Raw genomic sequence first — 21,768 nt, forward strand, 5'->3', positions numbered from 1 at the left:
TGCCGGGGTGTCTGGTTTCCCATACATTATTGCAATCACTTCCCTATTTGTGTGCATTGTCCCTGGGATCGTTCCATTACTATGTTAACTATCCCGGAGATTGCCTCATTAGTATGCGGAATGTTCGTTTCGGTGCTGTCTGCTCTCTTAGCAGACAGAATACACATTGGCTTGGTGCAGCGTGCTTGAGCTGCAAACTTTGTCCATTTTAACCTGCATGCTTTGCGTTCCACCATTTTGTATTGAGGGAATGGCCAACTTCGGTGGCTACACTGGGTATAAAAGGGATACCTCCCTCTGAGTGGGTAGGTGTGGTGATTGTAGATCTGAGTAGATGCAATACAACTGAGCAAGTACTAGAGGGAGCACGGGAGAGCTATAAATACACAGGGACAGGAAGTGAGGACACACTTCACAGAAGGGGGACTCGTAGCAGGACACAGACAGACAGCATTTGAGGTAGCCGTAAGTTAAGCTCTGAAGACAGAACAAATTCACAATAAAGCATCTTCTCCACCTTTGAGACTACGAGCTTTATTAAGACACGAGGAACAACACATGGTACCAACAGTGGCTTCAAAAGCTTACTACAGGACAACTCAGCTGCAGACACAGAAAGACCAAAATGACAAGAAAAACTCCTACTGGACATTCGACTTGGGAAGACATCGCTTATTCGAGGATGTGGCTTGGAACCCCACCTCAGCTGGACATGACCGGCAATGTAAGAAATGACTGGAAAATATTTAAACAAATGTTTGATTTTTATATCATAGCTGTATCATATCATTATATCATAGCAGCCTCAGACGACATTAAAATAGCAATGCTCATCGCAGGACATGAAGCTAGGAAAGTATATAATGGATTTAAATACCCAAAAGATGAAGACAGCAACAACTTACAAATAATACCAAAAATATTTGAAGAGTACTGTATGGAATTTGAACAGCATGGTATGCTCAGAGGCCAAACTGCACAGAGACTGAGTGATGCAAAACTCAAACAATCAAAATCAGACCCGAAAGGGTTCAGTCAAGAAATCGCGAGTGAAAAGTACAGATCAAAAAGAAGAAATAACTTGAATTTTTCACAAAGCCAAAACGCTGAAATCCAGTACAGATTGAAAGGAAAAGGTAACTTACAACTTTCAGGGGAAAAGAAATGCTGAAATCCGCGGTAAAATGGCGTCTGAGCACATTTTACAGTCTCTGGGAGACAAAGACCTAAAATCTGCATCTGCGCATGCGCAGGAACCAGAAGCCGCGCATGCGCAGTTACAATCACCCGTTTTGGGTTCTGCGCATGTGCAGGCGCAGTTTAGAAAAGTTCTTGTTGCTGATCGTCATGCGCATGCGCAAGCCGCGCATGTGCAGTCTCAAAACGTTGTGGTCGCGGATCGTTATGCGCAATTGATTCCTGCGCATGACGTCACGAGCGTCATGATGTCTGTGCATCCGGACCACGCCTACTTAAAAGGGAAATGCCCGAAAATTGAAAACATAGAACATAGATAGATACAGCGCAGTACAGGCCCTTCGGCCCTCGATGTTGCACCGACATGGAAAAAAACTAAAGGCCATCAAACCTACACTATGCCCTTATCATCCATATGCTTATCCAATAAACTTTTAAATGCCCTCAATGTTGGCGAGTTCACTACTGTTGCAGGTAGGGCATTCCACGGCCTCACCACTCTTTGCGTAAAAAACCCACCTTTGTCCTATATCTATTACCCCTCAATTTAAGGCTATGTCCCCTCGTGCTAGCCACCTCCATCCGCGGGAGAAGGCTCTCGCTGTCCACCCTATCTAACCCTCTGATCATTTTGTATGCCTCTATTAAATCACCTCTGAACCTTCTCTCTAACGAAAACAACCTCAAGTCCATCAGCCTTTCCTCATAAGATTTTCCCTCCATACCAGGCAACATCCTGGTAAATCTCCTCTGCACCCGTTCCAAAGCTTCCACGTCCTTCCTATAATGAGGCGACCAGAACTGTGCGCAATACTCCAAATGCGGCCGTACTAGAGTTTTGTACAACTGCAACATGACCTCATGGCTCCGGAACTCAATCCCTCTACCAATGAAGGCCAACACACCATAGGCCTTCTTCACAACCCTATCAACCTGGGTGGCAACTTTCAGGGATCTATGTACATGGACACCGAGATCCCTCTGCTCATCCACACTACCAAGAATTTTACCATTAGCCAAATATTCCGCATTCCTGTTATTCTTTCCAAAGTGAATCACCTCACACTTCTCCACATTAAACTCCATTTGCCACCTCTCAGCCCAGCTCTGCAGCTTATCTATGTCCCTCTGTAACCTGCAACATCCTTCCGCACTGTCTACAACTCCACCGACTTTAGTGTCGTCTGCAAATTTACTCACCCATCCTTCTGCACCCTCCTCTAGGTCATTTATAAAAATGACAAACAGCAACGGCCCCAGAACAGATCCTTGTGGTACGCCACTCATAACTGAACTCCATTCTGAACATTTCCCATCAACTACCACTCTCTGTCTTCTTTCAACTAGCCAATTTCTGATCCACATCTCTAAATCACCCTCAATCCCCAGCCTCCGTATTTTCTGCAATAGCCGACCGTGGGGAACCTTATCAAATGCTTTACTGAAATCCATATACACCACATCAACTGCTCTACCCTCGTCTACCTGTTCAGTCACCTTCTCAAAGAACTCGATAAGGTTTGTGAGGCATGACCTACCCTTCACAAAACCATGCTGACTATCCCTAATCATATTATTCCTATCTAGATGATTATAAATCGTATCTTTTATAATCCTCTCCAAGACTTTACCCACCACAGACGTTAGGCTCACCGGCCTATAGTTACCGGGGTTATCTCTACTCCCCTTCTTGAACAAAGGGACCACATTTGCTATCCTTCAGTCCTCTGGCACTATTCCTGTAGCCAATGATGACCTAAAAATCAAAGCCAAAGGCTCAGCAATCTCTTCCCTCGCGTCCCAGAGAATCCCTAGGATAAATCCCATCAGGCCCCGGTGACTTATCTATTTTCACCTTGTCCAGAATTGCCAACACTTCTTCCCTACGCACCTCAATGCCATCTATTCTAATAGCCTGGGTCTCAGCATTCTCCTCCACAATATTATCTTTTCCCTGAGTGAATACTGACAAAGTATTCATTTAGTATCTCGCTTATCTCCTCAGCCTCCACACGCAACTTCCCACCAGTGTCCTTGACTGGCCCTACTCTTACCCTAGTCATTCTTTGATTCCTGACATACCTATAGAAAGCTTTTGCGTTTTCCTTGATCCTACCTGCCAAAGACTTCTCATGTCCCCTCCTTGCTCGTCTTAGCTCTCTCTTTAGATCCTTCCTCGCTTCCTTGTAACTATCAAGCGCCCCAACTGAAACTTCACGCCTCATCTTCACATAGGCCTCCTTCTTCCTCTTAACAAGAGATTCCACTTCTTTGGTAAACCACGGTTCCCTCACTCGACCCCTTCCTGCCTGCCTGACTGGTACGTACAAGATACTTAAAGCTGTAAAACCAAATTTTCTTGCCTCAGAACACAGAACTTAAACCAGCAGTTGAAAATAACTCTCTCAACACCCTGGAAAAGCAGTCTGCACCACCCAAAGTGAAGAGAACAAAAAGAAATCTGAAACAAAAAAAGATGATTTGTTCTTCGAACAATACTACTCGGACATGGCTGAGTTATTCGGATATGCAAAAAATGATGAAGACAAAGATACCAAATCCGAAGCAAAAAAAGTTGATTTGGTTTTCGACGAATATTACTCAGACATGGCTGAGTTATTCGGATATGCTGATCACAGCATCAGCGACACGGCCGCAAAGCTCAACAAAAATCTACTCGTGGTAGATGAATCCAACAACATGGTGCCATGGCAGATCGTCGATACATTGGATGACAGCAATACCCAAGACGAAGACGACGCCACACAGAGAGCACAGAAAGACTCCACACACAGAGCGATGACAGGCTCCACAGTGAGAGCGATGAAAGACTCCAAAATAGAAGCAACCAAACACTCCCTGGCAAACACCATGCATGAACAAGACTATGAAGGTCAACCCGCCGTATCTGAGAAACCGCAAGCAGACTATGAAAGTCTACCAAGCTCACATAATCAAGAAGACAATGTACATCTACCCACTGCATGCGAAAACAGTGACACAGTGATCACACTTGACGTACAGGATCACAGCGAGACTGACAGTTCTCAGCTTGTCTGTACAGAAGCACAGAGTAGGGCCACCCAAGAGTCCAGTGAGACCACACCAATAGAAACCATGCAGATTTTGACTCCAGAAGAGGAACACCAAGAGTCCAGAGAGACCGCGTCAAATGAAATAGTGAAGAATTTGACTACAGAAGAGGAGCACCAAGAAAGCAAAGAAGATGAATCAAATCCACCACAAATGACTGATGTCACCAGCATCAATGCAACATCAGATCATTCTCACCATTCTCGAGACGAAACGTTCAATGTAACAGATTCCACAAAGGACACTCGCACCAATAACTGTGACAATGACTCATTGAGCATAACAAGAAAAACAAAAGCCACAAGAAGCACAGCAGAAACGAGAACAACAACAGCAAGAAGAAAAGCAACATGAAGCGCGATAAGAACAACAAAAATCGCAAGAAGCACTGCAGAAACAAGAACAACAACAGCACCAACAAAAACTACAAGAAGAACAACAAAACCAACAAGAAGCATAACAAAGATAGCGACAACAACAAAGACAGAAACGACAAAACCTGCAACAAGAACGGCAACGAAAACAACAAAGACAGGAACGACAGAAACAACAGCAATGAAACAACGACTTGTACAAAATGGTACAACTCTGCACATGAAGGACAATGCCACAGCACACTGCAAAACAATGACAAGACTACAAACATGCCATGGGATGACAACGAATCACACAAACTCACATCTGCTCCAGAACAAGCAAGCACACCAGCTTTCAAGGCAGATGACATACTAAATCGATACCACAAGCACAGAAAAAAGTCCATATCAGTCAACATCAGTGGTTCGACCATGCAAACACCGTGGGATGACGTATTGGTTACTTAAAATAACAAGAACACCGACAACATTCACAACGGAGTTGCAATATCAATATCACCACGTCAACAACAACAAAAAAGGGGCCTCACGGTAGCATGGTGGTTAGCATCAATGCTTCACAGCTCCAGGGTCCCAGGTTCGATTCCCGGCTGGGTCACTGTCTGTGTGGAGTCTGCACGTCCTCCCCCTGTGTGCGTGGGATTCCTCCGGGTGCTCCGGTTTCCTCCCACAGTCCAAAGATGTGCGGGTTAGGTGGATTGGCCATGATAAATTGCCCGTAATGTAAGGTTAATGGGGGGATTGTTGGGTTACGGGTATACGGGTTACGTGGGTTTAAAGTAGGGTGATCATTGCTCGGCACAACATCGAGGGCTGAAGGGCCTGTTCTGTGCTGTACTGTTCTATGTCTATGTCTAAAAGAAAAAACTGATGAACAAATTCATCAAGTTTGGACTCATAAATGTTTTTATTACGATTGGACTCATAAATATAAATTGGCTTTGTAAAATATGCAATAGCACCATCTCTTGTATAGATACACATACCGTAAGTAATCTAACTGTTTTGTACAATTTTCTTTAACGATGTACAGAAAATATGTAAAGAAAAAAGGGGGGATATGGTGATTGTAGATCTGAGTAGATGCAATAGAACTGAGCAAGCACTAGAGGGAGCACGGGAGAGCTATAAATACACAGGGACAGGAAGTGAGGACACACTTCACAGAAGGGGGACTCGTAGCAGGACACAGACACAGGCAGACAGCATTTGAGGTAGCCATAAGTTAAGCTCTGAAGACAAAAAATTTACAATAAAGCATCTTCTCCACCTTTGAGACTACGAGCTTTATTAAGACACGAGGAACAACACAGTAGGGATTGCAGTTAACACCCAGCACCCGGAGATATTACATTTTTGAGCATAACTGAAACATTTGAAGAAAGGTATTGTCATGTAACTGTTTAGTAAAGCCTGCCCATCAGAACAGGCAACTTAAAATTAATAATGTTGTAAACATTATAACAGATTATTATTATTCTGATGCACGCGCTTCACATGTGATGTGTGAATCCAGTGTTTCTTTCCTTGGAGTTTCACAGCGTACTGTGTAGTCAGCAGAATCAGATAAGGGGCTTCAAACTTGGCCCCGAGAGGTTCTTTCTATATTTTCTTCACAAACACTGCCTCGCCGGGAATGAGGCAGTGTCCTCCTTCAGGGGGTGCACCCCAGGCTGCGGAAACCTGTTGAGAAGCAGAACTAACAGCATTTGTTAGAATTTGACAATAGCTAAGTAATGCATCACTCATTAAATGACAGTTTGCTTTTCGTAAGTCAATAGTTCCTGGCAGGGACATGGGTCTTCCTGTAATGACCTCAAATGGGCTTCAGCCTGTTGTTCTGTTTGTGGTTGCACAATACTAGGGGCAAAGCTTTTGAATCCAGTTCATGCCGCCTTGGCTATATTTGGACAGTCTTTCTTTTGAGGTCCGTTTCATGTGTTCCACTGGTCCTGATGATTCTGGATGATGAGGACAATGCAAATTCCAATTAATGTTCAGTAATCTGCACACCTCCTCACATACAGCACCCGTAAAGTGGGTTCCATTATCTGAATCAACGCTAGCTGGTACTCCCCATTTGGGAATATAGTCTTTGCATAGGATTTTGGCCGTATTGGTGGCTGTAGCCTTTCTGACTGGAGTAGCTTCTATCCATCTAGAAAATGTATCTACTATTTATGTCCCCATTAATGGATCTGTTGTGCTTGGAATGGCATCATTGCCTATGGTGCCACTGGTTTATCAGTCTGAACTTGTCTCCAGTATCATCATCATACTCCTCAATAGAATCTAGCCATGACCATTTTTCTTGTGTAGAGTTTTGTTGCATTTCACGTAGATCTTGTAATAACTTGGTCACTCCGAATTTGTAGATGTGTCTTGGTGGTGCTGAAGAATGTCACTTAGAGGCAGCTTTCTTTGCTGCTTGGTCTGCAAAGGCATTTCCTTTAGCTTCCATAGTATCTTCTTGAGTATGAGCCTTACATTTGCGAATAGATGGTTCTTTTGGTAAAGCCATTGCTTCCAGAGGTCTTATACTTTCCCATTTCGTATAGGTGTCCCTGCTGTGGGAAGGTATCCTCTTTTCTTCCATAAATGACCAAAATCATGGGCTACTCCAAAACCGTATCTGGAATCCGTATAGATGTTTGCCGATTGATATTTTGCCACATGACATGCTTCTGTTAGAGCCTTCAGTTCAGCTTGTTGAGCTGATGTTCCTTGGGGCAAACTTCCTTCCGCCATTACTTCATAGAGGCTGGTGACTGCCTATCCAACTTTTCTAACACCTTTATCAATAAAGGAGGAACCATCTGTAAATAGAATCAAATCTGGAATCTGTAGTGGTTCTTCTACCAGACGTGCCTCTTTCATTTCTATTGTTACTTCCGCACAGTCATGTCCTTCTTCCTCTCTCCCCTTTTGCACCTCAGGAAGTCGGAGCAAAGTTGACGGATTGACTGGACTTGCTCGGTGGAAGTAAAGATGAGCTGCTTCCAACACTGCTGTCCATCTTGTCCATCTGGCTGATGTGACTTGCAATACTCTGTTCATGGAGAGTAGTGAACGGACTGCATGGGGACATTTAATAGTCAACTACTGGTCTAAGACCAGGCCTGCTTTCGTCATTACAGCTCGACGGGTTGCTTCCATGGCTCTGAGACAGCTGCCGTATGCCAGTGCTACATTGGCAAGTTTGGCAGAGTAATATCCCACAGGTGTTAACTGGTCGCCATGTTCTTGGGCTAGTACTGCTGTCATGTAGCCGCCACTGTCCCCGTCACCGTCCCCCGCCCTCTCTTGCGACCCCCCCCGTGTGATCCCCCCCCCACTATCCCCCGATCGTGCGACCCCCCCCCCACTATCCCTCGATCGTGCGACCCCCCCCCCCCCCCCCTATAACCACGAGGTTTGTACCAATAGCCCAATCAGTTCATATTGCTCAATACTTCCTTTTCCGTTCAATTAAAAGGACAATCGGGAGAGGAGAGTAGTTTCTTAACTTTTATCAGTTTCTTACCAATGGTCGTTTTCAACCCTAAAAGAAACCCAGCTCCTGTTTCCTGGTGAAAAGTCAGCCCATTTTAATGTGTTTCTCACTCTTTCTGTTTAGGCTCGGTTCACACCATCTGGGAGATTCAGGAGTGAAAGTACTGTCTGCGTCTCTGAGGAATCCGGACTGTAAAATACAGAAACTGAAGTGAGTACCAGAATGTGAGATTGTGTTTATCATGACTGGATGTCTTGCAGTGTAAATTTTTATTTTATTTTTAACTTATTTTTATTAGGGTATTTGCAATATTTTATAATAATGACAATAACAGCGACATAAAGATGTGAAGTTAAAACTCACCACTATTCTTAGAATTCCCCCTATACCAAAAAAAAGGTTGATATTCTAAATGGTGAACAGGGATTCTCACTCCCTGACTCCAATGCAGGCTTCTGTGGGTGCTATTCAGGTCAAACTATCTTTTCAAGTTATCCCCCGGTATAACCCATACCTTCACCGAAGAATTTTACCTACTTACCCCTCAATAGCATTGATGTCCTGGGTCCTGCGTTATTAAGGAAGTGAAGTAAGCTAATAACCACTTTTTCAGGTTAAGTTATTTGTATTATTATATTTTTTCTTTTTAAAAGCTGCAAACACTTTCTTTACAGAAAGGAAAAAAGATCTTGCTTCTGGCTGCTACTGGTTGGTTGTACAGACCTTCAGTCCCACCTTGACAATCGATCTTCTTAAAATCTGGTCTTCTTGAGTTGTATTCGCTGGTGAACTCGGTTGCTGTGTCCTGTCTTTCCCATGCACCGAGCTGTGAGAGCTGGCTCTGCTAGCTATCTCTAAGCTGACTCTGACTTCTGTTTAAATTCTAGTCTTCCTTAGATGTATAACTGTTTAAACTCGGCTGCTTGCCTTGTCTTTCCCATGACCGAGCTCTCTCTCTCTCTCTCTCTCTCTCTCTCTCTGAGTTCTCCTCCCCTTCTCTCCTGTTGCTGTTGCTCCCTGGGTTTATATTCTCTTTCTGAGAGTTATTAAGTTTTAACGACTTTATTGTAAATGAGCTTGTTTCACTTTGATAGTTTAAAAGTATCTTTGATGTAAACATCTTACTACAACTAATTATTCATTTTGGGCATATCGTCTCCTCTCAGATCTGATTAAAAAATGCTTTCGTTTCAATAGTTAACTTTTATTTTTGTGATTTTGAATCGTTTAATTTTCCAATTGTCCCCAGCTCATAACTTTGCCTTTGATTTTGACTTAAATGATGTTTCTCGTAGACAGGTCGTCTCCAATTTCTTTTAATTGACTTGATGTTCGTAGAATTTTACACTTTAAAATTGACACCAAATTCGACTGGGCATCTTCCATCCTTTCCAGCTGTTTACTAAGAGAGTTTATTTCAATTAAGGTGTGAAACTTTGCTTTTAGCTGTATGCTAAAATTTAACTTGGTTATGACTTGAAAGACTTGCCTGTTTTAAACATTCGTCACTTAATGCAATTGAAACTCTCATCCCTGCTTTTTCAGATGCTTCCTGAGATAGTTACATTCCATGAAGGTGTGAGCCATTGTTTTAGCTTACCACATGAAACCTGTGTGTTTGCTAAACCTGCTTGTGAGCAAGAATCTGCATAACCCTGCTCTTTGCAGCTGCTATTAACCTTTTGTGGGATCTTTCCCTGTACTCTCTCAAACCAGATATTGCCAGACTTCCATGTTTCAAATGACACAGTTTTCTGTATTTTCAAGAACAATGGCACAATAAACATTTCCACCCCCATCACAATCTTCACACCCCCCACCAATAAAACAATAGTCTGGCCCTTCCCCCTGTAGCCATCTGGGATGGCCACTTGCAACAAGTAATACGGACACTTGCAAAGCATAATGGGAAATATGGACAATGCAAAGGCAGGCACATAACCTGAATGTGTATTTGTGAACACAGATCGTAGACAGCCTCTAAACTCTTGGCCAATTTACACGTTGATGGCCCATCTCTGCAATACAAAGGCTAGTGCTCAGGTATCCGATACCATCCCAGACATTTCGGCGCCACTCCCCTCAGTAAGAAGGCACAAACAAGCAAGGTCAATGACTGCTTAGGACACGCCCAGCCATCAAGCACCCACAGCTTATTGGCTCAGATTGAAGGCAGTGAACGAGACTGCCCAATTAATTGGACCCAGGCTAAAGGATCGCCCAAAAGCTCGCGAAGCCCCCCCAAGGATAAAAAGGAACCCTGCCATGTGTTCGCTCTCTTGGATTCGGCTCTCAACAACCGAGGCTTTCCATTAGCAGTAACACCACCAGAAGCAAGTTCAAGTTCAATGCTCGCTACCAGACAGATGACCGCAGCTGTACCTCTGTTATCTCTCCAGACCCAATACATCCAGATTCGAACAAAGGTCACTGTTCTTCTGACCTAAGCCGGGAACCCAAAGTTAAGTACAGGTGATAGTAGTAGGAGTAATTTAGCTTGTAGTGTATATCTTGCATGAGTAAGTTAAACTTATGTGTAAATACAATATCATTGACTTTGAACTAACTGACTGGTTGTTTGGCTCTTTGATATTCGGTTGAACCTTGTGGCGGTATCAATTGATTCCTGGCGACTCTGAAAGCATATCATATTCAAAATTAGATTAAGAAAGGCAACCTTATTGACTGCCATATTAAAAGCAAGTAAACAAGACCAACACCCCGCCCCCCCACACCCCTTTTTTGGAATTCTTCTGCTGACATTTTAATTTTCCCCGAGAAAGTTGACGAATGGCTGCCACCTTCGGGTAAACCCGATCATTAACCCTCTTAAGACGGACTTTATTTTCTCTAAACTAAGAAACCCAACCATGTCACTAACCCAGGTTTCTGCACAATGGGGCTTCGAGTTCCTCCACATTAATAAGATTCGTCTCCTGGCTACCAGGGAGGCAAAGGCCAGAACATGAGCCTCTTTCACTCCCTGAACTCCCGGCTCTTCCGCCACTCCAAAGATCACCACCTCCGGACTCGGAACCACCCGTGTTTTGAACATCGCCTTAGCAAAACCCTGCCAAAACCCCCTAAACTCCGTGCATGCCCAAAACTTGTGGACATGATTTGCTGGACTTCCCGTGCATCTATCTACCCTATCTACTGGTGACTACTCTATCCTGTATCCCCCGTGGTGGCAGCAGCAGGAAGGCCGGGACCGGCCTTCTCAAAACGTCTCGTACCTGCAGATACCTAAACCCGTTACCTGCTGGCAATTCAAATTTATCCTCCAAGGCTTTTAAGCTGGGGAAATTCCTGTCCATAAATAGATTCCCCATCCTCCTAATTCCTGCCCTCTGCCATCTCCGGAACACACCATCCAGCCTACCCGGTACAAACCAATGATTATTATAAATCGGGGTTCAAATCGATGCTCCCTTCACTCTCTTGTATCTCCTCCGCTGCCCCCAGATTTTCAGAGCCGCCACCACTTGTGGAGTATCGGGTTGGCGAGAACGGGAGAGGTGCTGTTATCAGTACTGCCAAACTTGTGTCTTTACATGGCGCCGCCTCCATTTGCTCCCACACCAACCCCTCCCCCACTACCCACTTCCAAATCATGGCTATATTTGCTGCCCAGTAGTAATTACGAAAGTTCGGCGGCACCAGCCCCCCCCCCCCCCCCCCGACTGCGTTCGAGCAACACTTTATTCACCAGCGGGGTTTAACCCACCCACTCAAACCCAAAATAACCGCTTAACAAAGGCCCTTGGCATGAAGATGGGGAGGCATTGAAAGACCAACAGAAATCTGGGGAGGACCCTCATTTTCACGGTCTGTACCCTCCCCGCCAGTGATTGCGGGAGCATGTCCCATCTCTTAAAGTCCTCTTTCATTTGTTCTCCGAGCCTGGATAGGTTTAACTGATGCAGTGCCTCCCATTCCCGTGCCACCTGGATTCCCAAATACCGAAAGCTCCTTGCTACCATTCTAAACAACAGGATTCTCAAATACCGAAAGCTCCTTGCTACCATTCTAAATGACAGCTCTCCAGTCTCCTCCTGTCCCCTCGCCTGGATCACGAACATCTCACTTTTCCCCCATGTTCAATTTACACGCTGAAAAATTACTAAATTCCCCGAAGATCCGCATTACTTCCTCCATCCCCTCCAAAGGGCCTGAGATATACAAGAGCAGGTCACCTGCATAAAGCGAGACCTGGTGCTCCACCACCCCCCTCTTCCCCCCCCGAACCAGCCCTTTCCAGTACCTAGAGGCCCTTAAAGCCATGGCCAGTGGCTCTATGGCCAGCGCAAACAGTAGCGGGGAGAGGGGACACCCTTGCCTCGTCCCTCAGTGTAGTTTAAAATAACCCGACCTCAACTGGTACATACGCACACAAGCTACTGGTGCCTGATAGAGCAACCTCACCCAGTCAATGAAGCCCTCACCAAACCCAATCCTTCCCAGCGCCTCCCACAGGTAATCCCACTGGACCCAATCAAAAGCCTTCTCCGCATCCATCGCGACCACCACCTCCATTTCCCCTCCTTCTGAGGGCATCATAATAACATTTAGGAGCCTTCGAACATTGGCCGTGAGTTGGCTGCCCTTAACAACTCTCGTCTGGTCTTCCCCTATCACCCCTGGGACAACCTCCTCTATCCTTGTGGCCAATATCTTAGCCAGCAGTTTGGCATCCACATTCAGTAGAGAAATTGGCCTGTATGACCCGCATTGCTCCGGATCCTTCTCCTGTTTCAGAATCAATGAAATCGAGGCCTGTGACATGGTTGGGGGGAGGACTCCCTTCTCTCTTGCTTCATTAAATGCCCTCATCAGCAGTGGGCTCAGTATCTCCGAAAACTTCTTATAGAATTCCATTGGGTAGCCGTACGGCCTTGCCAGATTGTATGCCATTCAATCCCTCCATTATTTCTTCAATTTCAAGTGGGGCTCCCAGCCCTTCCACCAGATCCTCATCCACCCTTGGGAACCTCAACTGACCCAAGAACTGCCTCATCCCCTCCACTCCAGCCGGGGGTTCCAACTCATAGAATTTTCTGTAAAAGTCCTTGAATGCCTCATTCACCCCCCGCTGGGTCCAGAACCGTGATCCCACCTCTATTCTTTACTCTCCCTATCTCCCTGGCCGCCTCCCTTTTTCTGAGCTGGTGCGCTAGCATTCTGCTTGCCTTTTCCCCATACTCATAGATGCCCCCCCCCTTACCCCCCCAGGCCTTCCTCAGCTTTTCCACCGCCTTCCCTGTAGTCAACAGCCCAAATTCCACCTGCAACCTCCACCGCTCCTTCAGTAATCCTGCGTCTGGGGCTTCTGACTATCTCCTGTCCACCTGGAATATCTCCCCAAATAGCCTATCCCTCTCAGCTCGTTCCACCTTTTCTCTGTGGGCCCGTATCGAGATTAATTCCCCTCTGATCACTGCCTTCAAAGATTCCCAGACCATTGCTGCAGAGATCTCCCCCATATCATTTGATTCCAGATAGTTCTGGATGGACTTGTTCACCCGCCCACAGACCGCTTCGTCTGCTAGCAATTCCACATCCAACCTCCATAGCGGTGCTGTCCTCTCTCCAAACTAACCCGTAGATCCACCTTATGTGGGGCTTCATCTGACACTGCGATTGCCGAGTACTCAATATCCGCCACCCCCGGTAGTAGAGCCCTGCTCAGAACAAAAAAGTCTATCCGAGTGCTATACCTTGTGGACATGGGGGAAGAAAAGAAAGCTCCTTTGCCCTTGGCCGTCTAAACCGCCATGAGTCTATTCCCCCTTCAATTCCTTTGCTGCGGCTGGCACCCTCCCTGTCCTGGTTTTTGACCGGTCCAGTTCCGGATCAACGACGGTTTTAAAATCTTGCCCCGTGATCAAGTTATGTGACTCTAAGTCTGGGGTCTTAAATAATACCCGCTTCATAAATTCCACATTGTCCCAGTTCGGAGCATGTACGTTCACAAGTACCACCCGCATCCCCTCCAGCTTCCCACTCACCACCATTATGTACCTTTCCCGCCCCCCCCGTGTCTGACACAATTCTCCCTGCCTCAAATGCCACCTGTTTATTAATCAGAATTGCAAACACCCTGGTCTTTGAGTCTAGCCCTGAGTAGAATACTTGGCCAACCTACCCAGCGCAGCAGCTCTCCTCACCCCCTCCCTGCCCCGGTAACAGCACCAGAAAGCCAACCCCCCCCATATGAAGCTCATCACCTGCTCGCCGCCGCCGCCCCCCCCCCCCCCCCCCCCACTGTGCTTCGTGAGCCAGCTGACCTGATAGCTCCCGCCCATGGCACCAAACCGACGGTCTCCACATTGTTCCCCCTCCCCCACTTGGACATACATTTTCAAAGCATCACATTCCTCAGTAAACAAACAGTAGAAAAAACAGTGGAAAACCAACCACGAAACCAGGCCCCCCTCCATCCAGCTCCCAGTAAAACAAAGTTAACTTTAGACCTCAAAACAGCACCATATTGCACATAACACTAATTATTCAAACCCCACAAACCCGCACAAACGTGATTATCAACAAATCACCATTACAATACTCTCCCCAACGCTCCAGTGTCTTTAGTTCACATCCAGTCTTTTTTCTCTGTTGTAAGTCAATGCATCGTCCGGTGTTTCAAAGTAGAATTCCCGGTCCTCGTATGTGACACACAGGCGCGATGGGTACAGCATCCCGAACTTCACCCCCTTCTTAAAAGGGCGATTTTGCCTGATTAAACCCGGCTCGTCTCTTGGCCAACTCCGCGCCCAGGTCTTGATAAATGCCCAAGCTCACAATTCTCCCACCTGCTGCTCCATTCTTTCTTGGCCCACCGCAGAATGTGTTCCGTGTCCAGGAACCAGTGCATACGTACCACCATCGCCCCCATTTGCTCAGGGCTTTTTCATGAAAGCTCTATGCACTCTATCCACTTCCAAGGACCGAGAGAGCACCTCAGCTCCCATCAACTTCTCCAGCATGTTTGTTACATAGGCCCCCTTATCCGATCCCTCACTGCCCTCAGGGAGGCTGACGATTCTCAGGTTCTGCCTCTTGGACGTGTTTTTCAGGTCCTCCAGCTTCTCCTGCATTCTTTTCTGGTCGTGCTCGGATACCTTTTTCTTCACCTGGATCGCACGTCCTTGGATTTCTTGATTCTGCGTCACCTGATCAGTTGAAGTCTTGATCGGGTCCAGCATGTCGTCCTCCAGCTTGGCGAAGCATTCTTCAAAAACAGTTCACCAGCTGCTCCGTCAACCACTGTGCCATCTCCTCGCAGTCCTGGTGCTCCGCCATGTCTTTCCGCATTGACTGCTCTGCTTGCAACTTTGTCTTCTCACACGGCCACTTCTGGTCCAATTCTCCATGCACTGGAGACTTCTCACCGTCTCACTCTCCACTGATTCATCCAATACAATCCGGGGAAAAATGGGAGAAAAAAGTCCAAAAGTCCGTCACAGGCAGGAACTATCAAATGAGCGACCTACTCCTCCATGGCCACCACCGGAAGTCGCAATGTAAATTATTATTACTATCAGCAATAGTGTCATTCGTAAACACCGCATATTTATCATTATTATCAGAATTACTGTAATTAATAAACACCACCTATTTACTCTGATTGCTGTAGTGTTTCTCTCTCTCCAGAACAGATAGTAATAGACCCCCCTCCTCTATATTCAGGAATGAAACATTTGAATAATAATTGCAAATTTTTCTCAATGAAATGCTTCAGAATCAAAAGATAGACAAAACTATTAAATGTTTATGCAGTTACCATACATGACATATCACATTGAATTTAGTTTAAATATTCATTCAGATTATTGATGTTTGAGTTTGCAAGCTTCTCAGTTTATTAAAAATAGAAAACCGCTATATATCGGTAAGGCAGTTAACAAACTGCACAATTCTGATGAGCTACATCCCTGGGGATCCACCCACAAATTTGTGTGAAGCAAAGCTTTGTGTTAACCCAGGAGACCCCATTCCCGCATCATGTACCTCTTATGAACCTTGATGCCGACAATCATTGCCGATGTCGAAAACAATTCAAATGCCAAATGCAAGCATGGTAATGCAATAACTGTCTTTAAAAAAAAATCTTTATCTATTTTGTGCTCACCTTACAATAACCTGACCTTGTAAGCTTTGTATTATAAAGTGTCCTGAGCTCCATTATTTTACACTTGTGTGGTCTAACCCCTTTATTGGCGCAGTCATTTGACCAGTTCAGTAAAGTTCGGTGAATCAGAGTTACCTGTGCTGAATTTCAGTTTGTCACCGGCATACATCTCTGGATTTGCTATTCTGCAGCAAGAACGGTTGATAAATTGAGTATAACCTGTGAATATTGAGGAACCTGATTGTCAAATGCATAAGTTCATAGAATTTACAGTGCAGAAGGAAGCCATTCGACCCATCAAGTCTGCACCGGCCCATGGAAATAGCACCCTACTTAAGCCCAGGCTTCCACCTTGTTCCCCAACCCAGTATCCACACTTAACCTTTTGGACACTCGGGTAATTTAGCATGGCTAATCCACCTAACCTGCACATCTTTCAACTGAGAGAGGAATCTGGAACCTCCCAACTGACATGGAAGATCTGTCTCAGACAGCATTGATGATGCCTCTCCAGGCCCTTTACGTGTTTACCTTCTCAGGTTGAGGCTGAGATGGAATCTTTGGTATGTTTCCACATCGGAGTCAAGCATGGCTTAAGGGACTTCCGGTGGTGGCCATGGTGTGAGTGGTCACATTTGGTAGCTCCCTCTCGTAATGAAATTTGTGGACCTTTTCCCCAGCGAACGGGTGGATTTTTTATTAAAAAAGGTGTAGGAGCGTGGTCGGAGAGAGTATCCCACCGGTGGATGGAGTTGTGGACCAGAAATGGCCGAAAAAGAAGGGAACAGTTGGTGATAGCTGGAGTGATGCCTGTCACACAAGAGAAGATGGCGGACGTTAAGGAATTGGCCCTACCTTCTCAGTGTTCGACAGAGCAGCTGGTGGGCTTTCTCAATGAGGTTCACCCAGCAGAGGAAGGAGAATTTGGAGGACCTGGCTAGATAGGTGGACCCGATTAAAGGCGGGGATTGATCGTATGGAGACTAGGCTGGAGGCCCAGAGCCAGGCGATCCAGAAGGTGAAGGAGATGGTGGGGGAGCATGAGGCGCAGCTTGCTTCGATGGCAGCTGAGAGGGGGTGACGTGGGATAAACAGAGGTGGCTTCAGCAGAAAGTGGAGGACCTGGAGAATCGGTCTCGCAAGCAAAATCTGAGGATTGTGGGACTGCTGGAGGACAGCGAGGGAGCGGACACCGGCGTGTATTTTGCTCGAATGTTGGAGAAGCTGCTGAGAGAGGGGGCATTTGTACGGCCCTTGGAAGTGGACCGGTCACACACGGCGCTGATGAGAAAACCGCAGGGGAACGCGCCACCGAAGGGGATGGAGGTGCATCTGCATCGGTTCTTAGACAAGGAACAGATCCTGAGGTGGGCCAGGCAGACGAGGCGCTGTGCCTGGGAGGGCAGCGAGCTGCATGTGTACCAGGACCTGTGTGTGGAGTCCGCTAAGAGGAGAGTGGTCTTCAGCGAAGTGAAGTTTGGCATGTTTTACTCGGTGGCCTGTGGGTGACATATAAGGGTCGGGAGCTGTCCTTGGGGACGCCTGAGGAGGCGATGAATTTGTCAGTGAACTGGCAGGAGAAGGAGGACACTGAACTTTGCAGCAGATGTTCCCGTTCTGTTCCTTTGGGGTTTTTTGGGTTATTTTTGTATCATGTTTGGGGCCATGGCTCTGTGTTTGTTTTTGGTGGGGGTTAATGGGCTGCTCTTTTCTTTGTGTCTGGGGTGAGTTGTTAAGTTTGCACCGGGAGAATGTTTGAACGGGGCTGGAGCAGGAATGTTTGAGCGGGGGCTCCAGATCCAACATCTTCCGCAACACCCGCCTCAAACTGCCCCCCTGCCAATCAACCACAGCCTTCCTGGGCCAGCCTCCATCCTGTCAGCATTAACACACCCCCCCCCCCCCCCCCCCCTGTGTTACTTCAGCTGCTGTTTGAATCTGAGCTGTGCTTTGCTTCAAACAGTCTTTTAGGATCTTGCAGTTTTCAGTGGCATTGTTTATATCTTTTTCTAAAACATATCTTTCTTCGATGAACTTGCAATTTTCAAATTCAATTTGCTCAGTTTTTGATTGCAACCTTTGGTATCTTGACTCCACTTCAAAAATTTGATTTTCTAATTCTGCTATTTGAAAAGATAACTTCTGGAGTTTAGAGGTTTTGTTTTGCAATTCTGTTCTAAGTTCATCGTCCTGTTCAAATTTGGATTTTACGTCTCGCAATTCTCTTTCTAAAACACATTTTTCTTCAATTAACTTGCACTTTTCAAATTCAATTCGCTCAGATTTTGATTGCAGCTGTTGGTATTTTGATTCCACTTCAAAAATTTGATTTTGGAATTCTGCTAATTGAACACAGCTGTTGGAGTTCAGCATCATCGTGTTCAAATTTGAATTTTGCATCTTGTAATACTCTTTCTAAAACACATTTTCCTTCGATTAATTTGCAATTTTCATGTTCAATTTGCTCAGTTTTTAATTGCAACTGTTGGTATTTTAACTCCCCTTCAGAAATTTGATTTTGGACTTCTGCTATTTGAACAGGCAACTGCTGGAGTTCAGAGATTTTGTTTTCCAAATCAGTTCTAATTTCATCATCCGATTCAAGTTTGGATTTTGCATCTTGCTATTCTTCAACAACTACAATTAGTTGGTCTTTAATGGACCTATACTCATGATCAGTTTTATTTTTAGTTATTATCACTTGCTGTCTGCGTAATTGTCCCACAATTGCCAGGGACCATTTTACACGTTCTGCACTGTGCAATCGTGTGCATTTTCCCCATGCTCTCTTGGTATTATCAAAGGACCACTGTCCTCTGGGGATATTATACTTTGATTCAATGTTACTTGAGGTTTCACGTAGGTCAAATTGTTTATGAAAGAACGACCCAAAATCCCCCAATATATCTTCAACGGAAACATCTGGTATCCCAGATCCTCCTTTTATCGTCGTAGGGACTAATTTTCTGCCTTCTAAAGGGTCTAAATCTATACTTTCATCTGGATCAGCCATAAATTCAACCTTTCACTTAACTTTTTGTGTGTAGGCTGTGTTAGTCTCAACAACCGGCACCTGATTGATTTAACACAGTCTATAAAAATGTCCTTTTCAGGGTCGAAGCACTGATAGATGTGGCTTTAAGACTTTTAATGGGTGAAAAAGATATTTCTTACCCCAGTCTAGCTGTGGGTTCCGATTGTCTTCTGGGTCTCCTCTGTTGCACGTTTTACTATGGGTGTAATACGCGTTTATTGGAGTGTATTAACACGCCTCCGTTTAAAGGCCGTGTGCTTAACACTACTAGGCTCTATGTATGTATTTTCAGCTCAGGAGTCGCCAGATGCCGTATAGACACCTCACAAATATTCCAAGGTCAGGTTCAAAGTAATAAAACGATACACCGATTAGTAAGTTCCAAACGATCAATATTTATTATACAATTATAATAAATACGCATGCACACGCTAAGGGACTAAGCTATGACTAAACTAAGCAATCAGAATACTTAACTAAACAGGAACAGGCAAGGTCAGGGAGCGAGGCCTTCGTTCCGATCTTGGTCTGCAACCTTCAGAGAGCGTGCTGGTCACTGGGGGTCTAGAGGGCCTGGTTCGCGTAGCGAGCGTCGTATTGGCACTTACGGTTCGGCGGCTGGTGCTCAACGGCTGGAGTCAGGATACAATTCGAAGTTCTTGGTCAAAGCCGGAGCACGAAACAACAGACAGGACCATGGGTGGGGGTCTATCTTTTATAGGAGTCCCCAATGTCCGTGCCTTTTCTGGGCGGGCTTTACCTTCAGGTATCGATTGGATCACTCCCAATCGATATCTTTTGAATTCCTCCAATGTGAGGGTCTTTCTTGATGGCGGGGGTGGTTTCTATAGTGGATACTTCTGGTGCCGCTCTGTCTGGACATCCACTTAAAGTATCTTATTCAAACCCAAATGTTGCCATTGTGTGTGCCTCGATCTGGACTGCCTCATTAGTATGCAAAGCGTTTTGCTATTATCACCTTTGGTTTGAGATCTTCCACCTGGCCAGAAACTAGTTTTGCTGCTTGCAAAATGCTAATGAGTCTTTGCAGACTGCTGCCTTGGCTAAACTGCTTTTTCCCTGCAGTCTTAGCAATTCTCCATCTTGTTTAGTTCAGTGTCCATTTTAGGTGGCTACAGTGGCTACACCTCCGATTATTCCCGAAGCTTCCGTAGTCGCCTGGTCCTCCTCCGATTTCTCACGAAGCATTCCGAACCTCTCCGAAGGTCGTATCAGAACTCCTCCCCCGCTGCCGAATACGCCAAGTTGAAGGTTCACAGGATTCACGAAGTTTATTCAATTCAGGGTTACCGGTTGTTCTTGTACATTGCTGAAACTCAGTAGAAATTCAAGTTAAAAACTTGTCAGGTGCAAATAAGAATTGTTTTATTTGGAGTTCATTGGTTACAACTTGAAAATCATTTAAAAGGCAGTTTGTAGACAATTTGATTTCTTCAAAGAATCACAGGAATTATCTTCTGATACAACAGCTTGAACACAACTTTAAAAGTCTGAAGTCAAAGTCTGAAAATGAAATATGAATACAGAACTCTTTTCTAACTCTCTTCCTTTCTTTTCCTTTACTTTTCTGTCTAACCCTTCCTATCTCTCTCAACTCTTTCTTTCTATCTCTCAAAATGGTGGCCAAATCGTCCCTGGATATACAATTTCATATCTGTCTTAAGCAATCCGATCACACCCCAATATAATCCTAATTGGTTTGAGTTAGACTCAAACACATTTGATTTGATAGCAAGCTGTCCATCTTCACTATGTAACATTACTTTTAATTGTTACCTGCCTGCTTATTTTTGCATGTTAATGTGATATTGTGCTTTATCAAAACCAGCAAAAACTGGTCTCATGCTGACCTATCTATTGCCACAATAGAGACCTCATGCTGACCTCATTGCTGCAACAATGGAGACCTTATGTTATAGAACATAGAACATTACAGCGCAGTACAGGCCCTTCGGCCCTCGATGTTGCGCCGACCCATGAAACCATCTGATGCCTATCTGACCGACACTATTCCATTTTCATCCATACGTCTATCCAGTGACTGCTGAAATGCCCTTAAATTTGGCGAGTCTACTACTGTTGCAGGCAGGGCGTCCCATACCCCTACTACTCTCTGAGTAAAGAAACTGCCTCTGAAATCTGTCCTATATCTACCACCCCGCAATTTAAAGCTATGTCCCCTCGTGTTGGTCATCACCAGCCGAGGAAAAAGACTCTCGCTGTCCATCCTATCTAACCCTCTGACTATCTTATAGGTCTCTATTAAGCCACCTCTCAGCCTTCTCCTCTCTAACGAAAACAACCTCAATTCCCTGAGCCTTTCCTCGTAAGACCTTCCCTCCATACCAGGCAACATCCTAGTAAATCTCCTCTAAACCCTTTCCAAAGCTTCCACATCCTTCCTATAATGTGGTGACCAGAA

The 21,768-nt window shown here is 45.3% G+C and overlaps 1 protein-coding gene and 1 long non-coding RNA gene across 7 annotated transcripts in view; one reads left to right on the plus strand and one right to left on the minus strand.

The window, feature by feature from the left end:
* LOC119967834 (NACHT, LRR and PYD domains-containing protein 3-like) overlaps positions 1–21,768 on the plus strand; it is a 125,438-nt gene that overhangs the window by 49,369 nt on the left and 54,301 nt on the right. For all 6 annotated transcript variants that reach the window (XM_038800870.1, XM_038800867.1, XM_038800869.1 and 3 more), the window contains exon 7: positions 8,284–8,370. In XM_038800870.1, the coding sequence (XP_038656798.1) occupies positions 8,284–8,370 (87 nt within the window). The remainder of the gene's footprint in view (positions 1–8,283; positions 8,371–21,768) is intronic.
* On the minus strand, positions 16,438–20,661 carry LOC119967836. Its single transcript, XR_005461083.1, has 3 exons — positions 20,474–20,661; positions 19,466–19,504; positions 16,438–16,510 (listed from the first exon to the last, which is right to left on the minus strand). It is a non-coding gene; the product is annotated as an uncharacterized LOC119967836 (long non-coding RNA).

The sequence above is a fragment of the Scyliorhinus canicula genome, chromosome 6, assembly GCF_902713615.1.
Source record: "Scyliorhinus canicula chromosome 6, sScyCan1.1, whole genome shotgun sequence".
Taxonomy (NCBI): Eukaryota; Metazoa; Chordata; class Chondrichthyes; order Carcharhiniformes; family Scyliorhinidae; genus Scyliorhinus; species Scyliorhinus canicula.